Source organism: Anser cygnoides, chromosome Z (assembly GCF_040182565.1).
Source record: "Anser cygnoides isolate HZ-2024a breed goose chromosome Z, Taihu_goose_T2T_genome, whole genome shotgun sequence".
NCBI lineage: Eukaryota > Metazoa > Chordata > Aves > Anseriformes > Anatidae > Anser > Anser cygnoides.
The window spans coordinates 50,921,605-50,936,596 of NC_089912.1; the positions used below are offsets into that span (position 1 = coordinate 50,921,605).

The 14,992-nt window shown below is 36.9% G+C and overlaps 1 protein-coding gene across 5 annotated transcripts in view; it reads right to left on the reverse strand.

Annotated features, from left to right (window-relative positions):
- Positions 1-14,992, reverse strand: part of CNTLN (centlein) — a 208,095-nt gene that overhangs the window by 174,643 nt on the left and 18,460 nt on the right. For all 5 annotated transcript variants that reach the window (XM_048051337.2, XM_048051338.2, XM_048051336.2 and 2 more), the window contains exons 2-3: positions 13,213-13,301; positions 855-939 (exon numbers count right to left, since the gene is read on the reverse strand). In XM_048051337.2, the coding sequence (XP_047907294.2) occupies positions 855-939; positions 13,213-13,301 (174 nt within the window). The remainder of the gene's footprint in view (positions 1-854; positions 940-13,212; positions 13,302-14,992) is intronic.

Here is a 14,992-nt window from a genome sequence, read left to right on the forward strand (position 1 = left end):
TATTAACATTCTTAGTAATGAAAAGCAAACTCTGTTTTCCTCATAGTTTGGAGAAGGAAGTCATTTGAGATTTATGAGGAAAAGGAAGGTATTCTGCCTCTTTTTAGTGCTTGTTTGTAATGGTTTCATATGTACAATACTTCAAATCCTATGAAGAATTCAACAGCTTTGATTATTTTTCAAATAATTATTTTAGTTTTTAGAAATGAGCTCATGTTTCCTCAATTTCACTGACAGCTTGTTTCCATATGTTTTTCACTTAATTTTGTGCTGATACACAGCACTCATTTTTATTTTGAACAAGCAGTTCAATAAAAAATATATATGACAAACAGTTACGTATGACACTTCAGATTTGCCAGTATTGTCTTACAGTTTATGGTAACAGCTTAATACTGTTATATGTTAGTAACACTAAAATACTTAGCTGTATTGCTTGTAGTACACTAAATGGTTAGTCCTCATTACTCTAGAAATGTTTTATTTTTGCTTACAGCACTTGTCAGAATAGCAAATCTTTCCAACCAAAAGCATATTACAACCGAAACCTAGTCAGAACTCAATTAGATTAAAATCCAAAATCAGGTCATTCTGTGAAGTAAAATAAGGCACCAAGTCACTAAAACTTATCAGAAGAAGTTTCATCTAAACTCAGAGGAACTTTTTAAGTGAACGGTCAACTGTTTGAACAACTCTTCTGAGTTTAACTGACACTTTACCAGAAGGCTATAATTTCTGAATCACCTGTGACTTTCACCTTAAGACACAACAAAATATTTTTGCATCTCAAGAAATATAAATTTGATGTCAATGATAAAAGTTTCTTGACTGCTCTATTTAAATATAATACTAACCTGTTCTAGGGTTTCTATTTTGCTGTCTTTGGCTTGCAAAATCTCTAATACCTTTCTGTCCTTGACTTCAGCTTTCTGCTTTTCTCTGGAAACAAACAAAAAAAATAGACACTTTATTAGTCATAATTTGCAGTTAATCATTTGAATTTTTCATGTCCTGATAATGAATGTCATTTTAAAGCACAGAAAATTAAATTATCTGAAACTGACAGGCCTTGCAGAATTAATCAGGGAGCATATGGCAAGTGACAGCAAATTACATCTGTAAACAGCTAACACAACTTTGTTCTAAAAGAAACTGAAGCAAGAGGTCTTAAAATACATTTTTAAATAGCTAAAATTTTCTGCCTCATTCCTCCCCAGCTGCAGAAAGTACACTTGTCTACAGACTGAACAAAATGCTTTTCCATTCTTGGCAACAGAGACACACAAAGCTGTTTGGACTTGTGAAGTCCTTCTCTGAACTACACTGCGTTTCTGTCTGAAACAACCTTTTTTTCTGAATATCATAGATGACAATTTTACCATTTACTATCTTGCACATGGATGGAATATATAATTTTTACAAGATAAAGAAGACTGGGAAGGTTGTGTAATAGGAAGGAGCAGAGCCTCTCCAATGTGGTAATAAGTGCAGGGCTATAATCATCTTCACAACACTTCACAGAAAACCAGCTGATAAGTCACTAACACTTTGTAGAAGCACCTCATCACGTTGTGATCCCGTTTCTTAACTGTTTTAGATACTACTGTGCTTACAGGCTTCTCTTTTAGGAAAAAAAGAGAAGGAATGGTTTAATAGTAGGGATGCAGATATTCCTGTCACATGCATCTGTGACAAATGATCCGAGAAATATACTATTCTCATCATGAAAAATGGCCAATTTCAGGCATCCCAACCACCACAGGTGGCAAATAAGCAGAAACTCATTCAGATCATCCCTGCTCTCATTATACAGTTAAACTTCCATTATTGCTAGACATAAGCCACCCCTAGAAGCAAAGAATCCTATTTGTGCAGCTTTTGCCCCACCAAAATGGGAATCTTTCAGAGGCAGAAAGGAAGGGAAGGGTGGCGTTCCTAACTCTGTAAATCTGACCAAAAGTGAATAAGAATATTCATCTGTGTTCAAAAAGCTTAATCTATTGAAGCAACAAAGTATTATGTAACAGGGAGTAGATACGGGCAATTTTTTTTCTCCAGCATTATCTGCGTATTCTACTTCCATGAGTGATTTTAAGGGCTAAATAACACTGTCCCTGTAGGCCCTTCAACACCATATACTTTTAAATACATTTCTATGACTTAAAATATCTAGTCTGATCTTGAGTAAATAAAGAATTAAATAAAAATGGTATAGAATTTACAGCAAGGGTTTTGGAAACCAAGGTCTCAAGGCTTCGTAAGTGATAGTAAATGATCTCCTACTGCAAATACAGCAGAACTGATGCACTGTAGCATTCAAAAAAGACTAAGGAAAAATTACGTGAAAAGATACATATTTAAATTACACATACCTAGGAGAAAAAATAAATGTCTAGGATATTAAGTAGTTGTATGGCATAACGAAATCTATTTCTGTAGATAAAATAATTCAGAAGCTGTAATGAGGAGAGAAAAGTGAAAACATGAATATTCAACAAGTATTCCAGAAGAAACTAAACAGGAAAATGCATATCAGATCCTGAACCTCAAAGAGGCAGATCTCTTGCAATCACAAGCATCAAGGAATTGCCATGATATGTCACTAGGAAGATGTGAGCTGTGAAACATGCTGTGCAGATGGTGTTCCATAGTTTCTCTTTGAATACCTACTAAAACTGAACTAAGTGGACTGCACTTACAGAGATATGTGTAAATATGAAGTTATCTCATGTATTCCAAAAGGTTACACTGTGATGCCTTTTGAAGAAAAATCTAGCGACAAAAAAGGCAGTGGAAGAGACTAAACAGAACAAAGAGGTCTCATAGTACTCAACATGCAATTAAAAATGACCCACCCTGATAGTAATACCTAACTAGTTGTACTGACTTTGAGTGGCATTATTTTCTTCATAGCAGCTCATACGGATTTTTGACCAAAACGGTGTTGATGACGTCCCAATGTTTTAGTTGTTGCTGAGCAGTGCTTACACACAGTTCAGGCCTTCACTGCTTCTCACACTGCCCAGCCAGCGAGGAGCCTGGGGGTGCACCAGGAGCTGGGAGAGGACACAGCCAGGATAGATGGCCCAGGCTGAACAAAGCGACGTCCTACACTGTGTGGTGTTATGCTCAGTAACAAAGCTGGGGGAAAAGACAGAGGAAGGGGGGACGTTTGGAGTTATGGTGTTTGTCTTCCCAAGTACTTTGTGCGATGGAGCCCTACTTTCCAGGAAATGGCTGAGCATCTGGGAAGTAGTAAATGGACTCCTTATTGTGCTTTGCTTGGCTGCACAGTTTTTGTTTTACACATTAAACCTTCATTATCTCAACCCGTGCCATTTTCTCACTTTTACCCTTTTGATTCTCATCCCCATACTGTTGCAGGGGAGTAAGTGAGCAGCTGTGTGGGGCTGAGCTGCCTACCAAGGTTAAACCGCAACACTAATTTCCAGAACTCAAACTATCAAGTTTCGAAAAAAATATTTCTGAATATTTTATTAACCTTTGTAGTATAAGATTATCTTTACAGTAATTTTAATAACAAAGCATAAGAAAAACTCAGAGTGTAGATACTTCTCTAATGCTCATCACATAAGCTTGCATGTTCCTGAAACAAGTCTACCGCTCATGACAGGTATTGTCTGTTATTTTGCAACTAAAATGAGCCGAAAGTCTGCTCCAGTCTAAAACTACCATTGCTTCCTCATATTCAGCTTCTTTGCTCAATAACCCTTAGCAGCTACCAGACGTCTTTTTCAAAGATAATGTTTGCAGTACACAAAACTCAAATATTTTGGGAGGAAGGTTGTCTCTCTCTTGTAATGACAATACACCATGATGAAGTGATGCACTGAAGATCATATTAATTTGACTAAATTGTAGATATTACAGTACTCCAAGTTTCTTCACCTCTTAATTACAACTAGGAAAAAAAATCAAGACTTTCAGATTAGAAGTACGTATAACTGCTTTGCTTGATCCAAAACTTTAAAAGCTATAGAAAACAAACAAACAAAAAAAGTAAGTCCATACTATGAAATACTTAGAATAGTAATGCATCCAACACAGAGTTGGACGATACAATACAAAGCACACAAACCACTGAATAATGCTACCTCCTGTCCTCAAAGGAATCCTGACCTCAACTGCTGACTGAAATGTCCCATCCATGCTTTGCTCCCAGAGTGATTTATTTCCCTCCCCATTTTAGTTCAACTGTTTTTGTTTTGTATTTTTAAATTAAACCATTGCTCTCTCCACTCTTACTTCACCTACCATCCACAATCTGCCATTGTCTTTCCAACTCCTCTTACCAACACTTCCTCTCAGAGAACCAACCTTTTTTAAAACTAAGCCTAATTAAACACAAATACTGGATAATTAACTAACCCCTTAACTCAGCCATGCAATCATCACTTTAAAATTTATTAAACTTGTTTTCTAACAGACTAATTGATCTGAAAACCTGATGGGTCAAGGCAGATACCTCAAAGCAAGTCTCAAAAGAATTCTACAGGTGTTTTTTTCATCTTAAAGAGAGAAGGAGAAGAAAGGGAATAAACCAATCAAGAACCAGGCAAGTAAACAGATTTCTCCTGAGAACTGAAAAATAGTATGCATACCTAATTCCGGTGTTTTATCAGTAGTCAAGAGTTTACAGAGCCCTGTAACTTAGGACAAGGCTGCACCAAATTGGTTTTAAGAATAAAGTGTGAGACTGGAGAGAAAAAAAAGCAGACCTTTATTAATCACTTAAGCAAAAAAAGATGCCTGCATATGTAAACACATGCACAGAAGCGCCAGTTGTCCAAAGTACATTTGTAATTAAATTCTGTATTTTATCTATTTATATGATCCTCAACCGAAAACTTTGAAAAAATCTGTGAAGGAACAAAGATTGAAAATACAGATCTATCATGATCATCATCACAAGTCACAGAATGGCCAAGGCTGGAAGGGACCTCTGAAGATCATCTAGTCCAACTCCCCTGCTGAGCAGGATCACCTAGAGCACATTGCGCAGGATGGCATCCAGGTGGGTTTTGAATATCTCCAGAGAAGAAGACCCCACAACCTCTCTGGACAACCTGTCCCAGTGCTCTGTCCCCCTCACAGTAAAGAAGTGCCCCCTCATATTCAGCCAGAACATCCTGTGCTTCAGTTTGTGCCCATTGCCTCTTGCCCTGTCTCTGGGCACAACTGAAAAGAGACCAGCTCCACCCTCTTGACACCCTCCCCTCAGATATTTATACACATTAATGAGGTCTTCCCTCAGTCTTCTCTTTTCCAGGCTAAACAGGCAGCTCTCTTGGCCTGTCCTCGTACGACAGGTGCTCCAGTCCTGTATCATCTTTGTAGCCCTCCTCTGGACTCACCACAGTAGCTCCATGTCCCTCTTGCACTGGGGAGCCCAGAACTGGACACAATACTCCAGGTGTGGCCTCACCGGGGCTGAGCCCCACCCAGGGGGACAATCACCTCCCTTAGCCTGCTGGCAATGTCCTTCTGAATGTACCCCAACAGTAGTTGGCCTTCTTGGCCACAAGGGCGCATTGCTAGCTCATGGTCATCCTGCTGTCCACCAGGACTCCCAGGTCCCTCTCCGCAGAGCTGCTCTCCAGCAGGTCAGCCCCCAGCCTGTGGTGGTGTTAGGGGTTATTCCTCCCTAGGTGCAGAACCCTGTACTTGCCCTTGTCAAACTACATGAGGTTCCTCTTGGCCCATCCCTCCAGCCTGTCGAAGTCCCTCTGAATGGCAACACAGCCCTCTGGGGTAAATGGGAAAAATCTAATGTAAATTCAAGGATTTTTTGGCTATGAGGGGTGGGTTGTTTTTTTCCAGATTCTCAAGATTATGCAGGTTGTATAATGTCCCCCAAAATAACTTCATTAGTTACCACACACAGCTCTAGAAAAAAAAAAAAAAACACTAATTCCCTAATTTTAAGAATGCAAGCACACGATGGATGTCTTCAGAAGACTAAAGCATAAACTGAAATCTCATATGGAACTTTATCAGCAGCTCCTCCTGCTGGCATAGGATGACTTCCAATACTCATTACAGGACAGCTCCCCACAGACACTCAAGGTAATCTTACTGAAAGTTACATATCATATTTGGATCTGCTGTTGTGCCTTAAAATGAGATTAGCTAAGAACTGCAGTCATCTCCTCCTCCTTTTAAGAAACACGTAGAAAAATCTTCAACTGACTTTATTAATTGAGTCGTTATGTATTTCCAACATATTAAAAAAGGTCCACTGGAATATGGGAAAAAATTCAGGCACTGTCAAGAAGCTGATGATGATCAATGACTGAGACAAACTCCTGTTTAGCTAATTAGAACCACTGATGAGCAATAATGATGTGAGCTAAGAATATTTGCAGACTTCTTTAGGATGAAAAATGGAGTGAAGAGAGGCTGTCAATTTGTACAAGTTTTAAGCTCCAATCAGTTTTCCCATGAGTACTACCTATTTCAAATGTTTAACACAGCTGTATTTAGTTACAGAGATTATATAGATTTAGCTTTCCACAAAAATGAAGAAACTGAAAAAATACTCTTAAGCTCAAGTTTTTTCCTGATATGATATTTTCCTGTGTTGTGCTACACATTACACAACAGGACAGGATAATATTTTGAGGTTTGGCCCATTTTTAATGACTTGTCAAAAATGAAACATTAGACTATAAGGAAACATTTAGGTGTTCACAATGAGGTGTGAAAACAGAATAATCATTACCAAAAAAAAAAAACCACAAGATTTTCAAAACAAAAAAAATTGGGGAAGTATGTAAGACAGTATGCTTCCTAGAATCTTCAGTGAAAGCATTCTGGGAAGAGAATCATCTTGTATCCTACCACAGGTCTTAATCAGTCAAGCAATTAACCATTTTCAAGAAAAAATAATTTAGAGTTACATGCAATTATGCCATCTTTATATAGTTTTAATAAAAATAATTTTAACTAATAAAAAATCAATTCTCCTGTTCACAGGTTTCATGGAATACCTCCTTTCAGTTTTACAAATAGCAAGATTTTTAAAAAAAACCAGAGCAGGTTCTACAGATTTGGCCTTAAATACCTAAGAAAGTTAAGAGTACTCTGCAAATTTGGAGCTATGTGGTAACAGATCATCAAACATTTTAATAGTATACGTATTTTACCTATATAATAAAAAATACACTTCTAAACATATGCCTATTTTTTAAAAAATTATAGTCAACTGCTGCGATGCACCATTTAATGTAACTGTCATCTCTCCTGGTCTTCACACTTCCAACTGCTTTGCATATATACTTACACAAGTGCATACAATCAGTGTTGTTACTAAATAGACAATGAACAGCCCATGTGCAAAGTGAAGTTGTACATTAGACAGTCAATGTTACTATAAATATGACACCAATATTGTAATTTACATTAATCCCTGTGGTTGTACTGTTAGTGTTTAGAAGAAACAGAGGATATGCCTTTATCTTTCAACTAGAGACCTGTTTCTGTGAACCTATTGTGATAAAAAAAAAAAAAACAGAAATAAACAGTCTTCATTTACCAGTACAGTTTATTCTCACCTCTGATCCTAGAAGATCCTTATACTTCATAATGCATTTTATATGGCACATAATTATTAGTTCATTTTTTTCCTTTTCCTTTTAATAATTACAAATCGTACTTAAAAGATTTAGTCTGCACAGAGTAAAAAAAAAATACTTAAAACTGATGGCATACATATTGCACTCCTCTGAGACAGCAGATATTTTCTGTATCAAAATTGAGTAAGTCTATCTTTGTTTCTTAACAGAAATAACGTAAGGTCTGATTACAAAAAAAAATTGTAAAATGAGATTGTTTCCTTAGTAAATTATTTATAGAACTATATATATAACCAGATCTAGCATGTATAACAAAATGGAAAAGCATCATTATGGAAATATAATTTTTCTTCCATTTCTAACTTAATTTGCTAGATGATTTATTCCTGTTTCTTATTTTAAGCAATGCACATAAAATACTAAATGTATTTTTACACTAGAGTAGTAAAGAAAATAAAGTGACATTTTTCCCTAATAATTTTGCAAACATTTTTCATCTAAAATACACAACTCTCTTACAGTGTTTAAAATATCAGCACTTCAGAACAGACTGCTTTAACATCTGCACATCACCAGGGTTTCCCCCAAGGATTTTTAAATGATGCCTGCCTGTGCTGAATAAAGTGCTAACTTGCACCTTGCATTTCAAACTGTGTCCTGAGCAGCCATCCAGTTGGTACAACACCAGCTGAATTCCCAGAGGCCACTGTTCAATCAGGCTTGACTGCAATTATCATGTCAATATTTTGTGCTCCGATATGCAGATATGCACACATGCAAGCTGCATAATACTTTCTTCTCCATGGAATGTTGACTTATGTTCAATGTTCTGAGAATTTTTAATGAAACAGGATATTAAACTTTCATCAACTGTAGACAATCACAATTATTTGACCTTAGATAGAAAGGTTGTACCCTTATGCTCTATTATTCCATCCACTTTATTGAGTGATAATAACAAGGGAGTCCACTTTGTTTTAAACTCAGAGTGACAAACTGTTAATCACCTTTAAAAATGCATTAGATCTTGTTTACTTCCTAGTTCTGTCATACTGTTTCCCACTAATTTGCACAAGAGTAAAATGGTAAGTGGTTTAAGTAAACTTCTGCAAGCTATTTATCATCCCTTCAAAAAAAGCAAGTTACATTTTTTTTTAATTATTTTTCAATTAGCATCAATCTATATTGCTCATACATACAAAGCATTCACTTATCCTTTTCCATAAAAAGTAGTTGTCATTTTTAGTGCATCTGCACATCTTCAATCAGTGAGGAATCTATATCAACCTCGTATTATTTCAACAATATGCTATCCACAAGATGCAGCAAAATGTAGCTTAACTTCGTATGATAATTTTCCCCCAAATTTTTTGTTTATCTGATGACTTGTTCTTTAGCCCTGTTTTCTTCTATCAGTACACCTTTAGAAAGAAGTAACTCCCCAGCAAGAGCAACAAAACTCTCTCAACTACTGGCACTACTGTTAGGTTGGGACTGTTTCTCATAGTGGCCGCAAATGATAAATTAATTCTCACTCTTTGCTAAGTCTTGCAAGACAGCACACTCGGAATTTAGGTGGGGAAAAATGTATTTAAGGAAAGTTTTCCACATATACCTATTATGAAGGATATCACCTAGCATAATACAATTTCCATTTATATCTCCACTAGGTCTTGTATCACTGCCACAGTTTGGTAAGTAATGGACCCCGTTACACCCTCCTTTTCAGAAGAAAGGAAAGGAGTCATCTAGAAGCCCCTAAAGGAAAATCAGAATCTGTTGACCTTCCAAGATTTCATGTACTATAAAAGTCCTAAGGAGAGCTCTGAAAGTTTCCAAAAGGTTTCAGAACCTTTGATACTATGACCGGAACTTTGACTCTCTTTGAGTTTACATGTGAATTTACCTGTAAAAGGTACATTCTAGCACCTTTTTTTTTTAATTCATCATCAAAAAAAAAATGTTTCAAAAGGCAATGAACTAGAAATAGCATGCTCTTTACATAATACTAGAGATCAATAGTATTTAAAATAGCTGGGAAGTATACTAACATGAGATGTACTTTTACAATGGCTTGTTTGAAAATACCTGGAGGCTTTTACATATCCCAAAGGCATTTCTCATTTGCACAGTAAAGATAATTTTTTGTTTATATCTGAATATTAAAATGGGAATGTAGTTACAGTTATGCAGCAAGAACTGCAAAGACTGCTGAAAAGTAAAATATCATTGGTGTATTATAGGAATCAACAGCACAGCCATAAAAAGGCACCAGTTATATTTTTACAATTTTAGGGCAGGTGAACTTCTATTTTGGGACCATGAAAGCACTTCAAAATAGCAGACAAATAATAGAAACCCACTGTTAATTCCCTTCTATGTCCTCCAAATTATGCCTTTTCTTTTTTTCTGTTTTATTTGAGAAAAAGATACTATAACGAATACTTTAATGCTACAAATATAAATTAATGCTACAAATATATATTACCTGACTGTGTAGCCAGTATTGCCCACTCTTTTTCTAATACATACTTCTTTCGCCTTCTTTTTATGCACCTGTGGTATACAAGGCTGTAAGGGAACATTTTGTCCTTTCACACTTCCATCTTTTTATTTCTGATATTGTAATCTCCTGAAGAAAATTTGGCTGTTTTTTTTATTGGGCAATATTGACTGGTTCATTATATACAAGATCTAGGGTACAGAAAGACTACACCTTCTTAGATACTGTTTTGTTCCAATACGTAGCTGGCTTCTGATCTCAAACAGTCTGTAATGAAAGTGGGCACAGAAAGCTTATTGGTGATGGAATTTTTAGTAGATAGAACACATTGAAAATGAAGCCATGCAAACCTTTGAGGTACCCATGTCACACTGTCCCAAGCAGAGACAACAGAAGTTCATTCATCCATTTCATTCTGTTTGTATCTATTCAAAAATCACTTAGTATTTCAAGCAAAGATGGAGAACGTTATCAACTTGGAAAATGTTATCAACAGGGTCAATGTTCCTATTACAGCTCAGAAAGGAGGGAAGTCTCTAAGAAGAGTTCAGCTTTATTCCTTTTTTAATCAGATATTACATACTACTACATAGAATAATCCCACCTCTCTCCCCTTTAAATCCAAGTATCTTTGCTAGATTAACAAGGCCAAAAAGTTACCCATCCTACAATTTTCTGGCCAGCAGCAGTGCTAGGTTGCAAATTATATGAATATCCAATCAACATATCTGAATTGAGATAAACTGACACTGTTGTTATATCAATAATTGTATTTACTGCCATAAAGTGGCAAATGAGACCAAAACTTTTCTGAAAGGAGTGTAAAAAGGTAAAGTCATGAAACAGACACTACTTCGGAAAAGATTACGGAAAGCTACAGCTAGAGAAGTTGGAGAATATACAGGGCTGTAATTTGGTTGTGCAGAAGATTCACAGGAAAAGTGGGCTAGAAATTATTTCCAAAGAGGCAATTAAACCTTTCTCAGGCAAAAGAGATGAAGCTACATCAATTAAAGAGAAAAATACACACTACTGCTCCACCTGTCAAATCAAAGCAACCCCAAAGTTCAAGTCATGATTAATAAAACTCCTATATACTGAATAGGTTTTATACAAACCTATTCCAAGATTCTCTGGGGTAAAGATAACACCTAAAAAGATGCTGGGAAAGCAATTTCTTCCCTCTTAATTCCGTAACTTTGAGAAAGAGGAGAAAGATACGATATAGATACATAGCCTTGAGTTCACAAGAGGTGTTCTAAAGCAGTAGTATGTTCTTCTGAAAGAGAGGGCATACAAAATATACACACACACATATACACACACCTGGACAGGCTGGAGAAGTGGGCCCATGTGAATCTCAGAAGGTTCAACAAGTCCAAGTTCAAGGTGCTGCACCTGGGTTAAGGCAGTCCCAGACATGAGCAGAGACTGGGAGAAGAACTCACTGAGAGCAGCCCTGAAGAGAAGGACTTGGGGGCTCTGGTGGATGAAAAATTAAACCTGAGCCAGCAGAGCACGCTTGCAGTCCAGCAGGCCAACTGCATCCTAGGCTGCATCAGCAGAGGGGTGGGCAGCAGGGGAGGGAGGGGGTTGTCCCCCTCTGCTCTGCCCTTGTGAGGCCCCACTTGGAGTGCTGCCTCTAGGTCTACGACCCCCAGCACAAGAAGGATGTGGGGCTGTTCGAGCAGGTCCAGAGGAGGGCCACGAAGTTGATGAGACGGCTGGAGCACCTCTCCTGTGAGGAAAGTCTGAAAGAGCTGGGGATGTTCAGCCTGGAGAAAAGAAGGCTCCAGGGAAACCTCATTGCAACCTTTCAATAATTAAAGTGGTCTTATAAAAAAGATGGAGAAGGACTCTTTACTTGGGTAGGTAATGACAGGAGAAGGGGGAATGGTTTCAAACCAAAAGAGGGGAGATTTAGATTAGAGGTTAGGAGGAAATTCTTCACTCAGAGGGTGGTGAGGCACTGAACAGGTTGCCCAGACAGGCTGTGGATGCCCCATCCCTGCAGGTGTTCAAGGCCAGGTTAGATGAGGCCCTGGGCAACCTGATCTAGTGGGAGGTGTCCCTGTCTATGGCAGGGGGGTTGGAACTAGGTGAGTTTTAAGGTCCCTTCCAACCCAAGCCATTCTTGATTCATTTCCGGTCATGGCATCTGAACTCTCAGGTATAAGCTGTTTTAACATAAGCCACGTGTGCTTGAACCATCAATTTCTTCCTCTGGATATCAACAACTATTAGATCTAATTACTTAATATTTATTAAAATTAGCACTGATCATACTACGTTTTAGATAAAATTTCCATTATTTTTGCAATGCAGAGGATGAACAGAAGATGAGACAACACTATAGTAAACGCACTCCCTGCTAAAGAACATAACGATTTATTGTAAAGAAGTTTAAAAAAAAAAGTTTAATTTTATAAAAGGAATCTTGTGGCACCCTGAGACACAGAACAGACAAATCTTTTGACCATAAGAGAATCAAGTGATTGAATTTTGGTAGTCACATTACCAACTCGTTCACATTTTTCTTATCTTTGGCCTACAAAAATTATGAATTTGTAAATATTAGCATTCTAAAACAATCAATCATACACTGTGATGATTAATTAACATTTATAGCGGTCAGATGCTAGTAGGTAGGTAATATGAGGAAATCCTCATCATTAGTATCCTCCGAGGAATATTATTTAAATTGCATGGTCATCTCTTCTTTTACCATGCCTTAGCTTTTCACTTCTGTAAGAAAGCAGATAAACAAAATTTGCACACTTAACTGTTATCTAACTACGTATGACACCAGAAAATGTCATTTACCTCCTTTTGCTATTTCAACAGAAAATCCAAACATGCACTACATTTACAAAATAAGAACTGAATTCAATTGCAGCACAGTAATACAGTAAAAACAGACTTGAAAATATATTTCAACTTAAACCAAAAAAGGAAACCAGCAAAATACTCTATGAAGTCTTGACAAAATTTAACAATGTAATTTTTGTAACACATTTTTAGAATCCCACGTTTTTCTCAATTAAAAACATGAAAAGTGTGGTATCAGCACTTATGTTTGTTTTTTAAAATATCATGCTAAATCTTCAAACTCACCTTTCCACAACCAAGCTGACAGCTTGTGTTAAATCTGGATTTGACAGTTGAAGACGTTTCCACAGAGACCACACAAATTCTTTATCAGCCTTAAAAACAGGAAAAAAAAAGGCAAAAATATTTTAAGTGTTATGCTAAAGCTTTTATAGACAAAAAAGATATCCCGTGAATATTCAGAACACAATTATTAAAAAAAAAAATCTATTTTAGGGAGAATTAACTACAAGGTATTCACTTTCTCATGAATTAACAACACAGTAAAGAGTTCTCTTGAATAAACAAAAATTTAACCACACAGAATTTTTGAAGGAAGGAAGACCAAGATCTACAACCAACTATGCAAGAGTATGCAAATAAGGCAGCAAAAATCAACATCATTCAAACAAGGCTGCATTTTGCTGCATCAGTTCCTAGTATTTCTAATAGTAGAACAATTTCTATTAATAAAAATCGAGCTTGGAATACTTGCTTCAACATTAAGTTTTACCACATGCAGCTCTAAGATTTTATTTGAAAACAGGTCGTGTATCTGTCTCACATACACTCAGCTAACCTGTATCATTTAAAAGCTTCTGAAAAAAAAATCTCAAATGAGTACAAGAAAACAATTTTGCTGTTGTGTTTTGTTTTAAATACACTTCAAAAAGTTTGTGAAAGTTAAATCTCAGCTAAAAGGTTTTCCATATTTGTATTTTCTACTACACAGAAGATGTTATTTTGCACTGGTGTATTTTTATTCCAACATAGTAGTATTACTGGAAGGAGTGATATTCATGTAGTTATGTTACAAACTAAAATCATAATACGTTAATTATATAAAAATATTACAACAGATCAGCAGAACGTTGAAGAAAATTTTGCTGAGAAAAAATAAGAAAGCATAGTCTAGTCCATGATTTATGTACATATGCTAAGAACAAGCCTACTAAACACAGCCTAACGTTAAATTTGAAATTAATATAGTAAAACAATCAAATTTCCAGCTAGGTAAAAAACACAGGGAAACAGGTAAAAATCTGAAAGGTGCAGCTTAGGCTACTTTTACTATTTTTTGAATCTTGAAGAGAACGTGCATGAGGACAATATATGACCTAAAAGGAAGATCACCACTATTGTGGCTATCAATCTCTCTGCTTTCTTTTTCTTCCAAGCTTCCAGAACCTAACAATATCCTCAGATATCACAGATTACATTTGTTAACCAGAAGCTCATTAATATCAGCTAGATAACCAACACAGTATTTCCCCTTTGAACAAGTTTGTCTTAACCCTGACTAAGAGCTGAAATAGAAGACCTAAGTTCCTGTCTTCATCTCCACCATTTGGCTTCTTTATGGGTTTCCCACTTAATTTCCTCTTTACCCAGCTTCTCATTTTTTATGGATATAAAAATAGATATATCCTCCCGGGAGCAGCAGTAAAGGACTCCTGGGAACAGGTATTTTTTTTTTATCCTGGTCAAAGGGAAGGGGATTAAAAGGGCCAGTCGAATCTGGCAAATCAACAGATGGTTGCAGGGCTGGTGCAGATAGGGGTTTGTCTACTTAGACCATGGGACTCGCTTTGAGAACCTGGGCTGATGGGGTCCATTTGTCAGAGGACGGGAAGAGCATCTTCAGTCACTGGCCTGCCAAGCTGATGAGGAGCGCTTTAAACTAGAGTTGTGGGGGGACGAGAACTTCATCCCACTTCTCCCAGTTGGACACCAGTGTCAGTGATAGGTGCCCAGAGCCTGGAGAAGGGTCACCGGTCAGCAGGAGAGCACCTGAAGGGCTGCACAA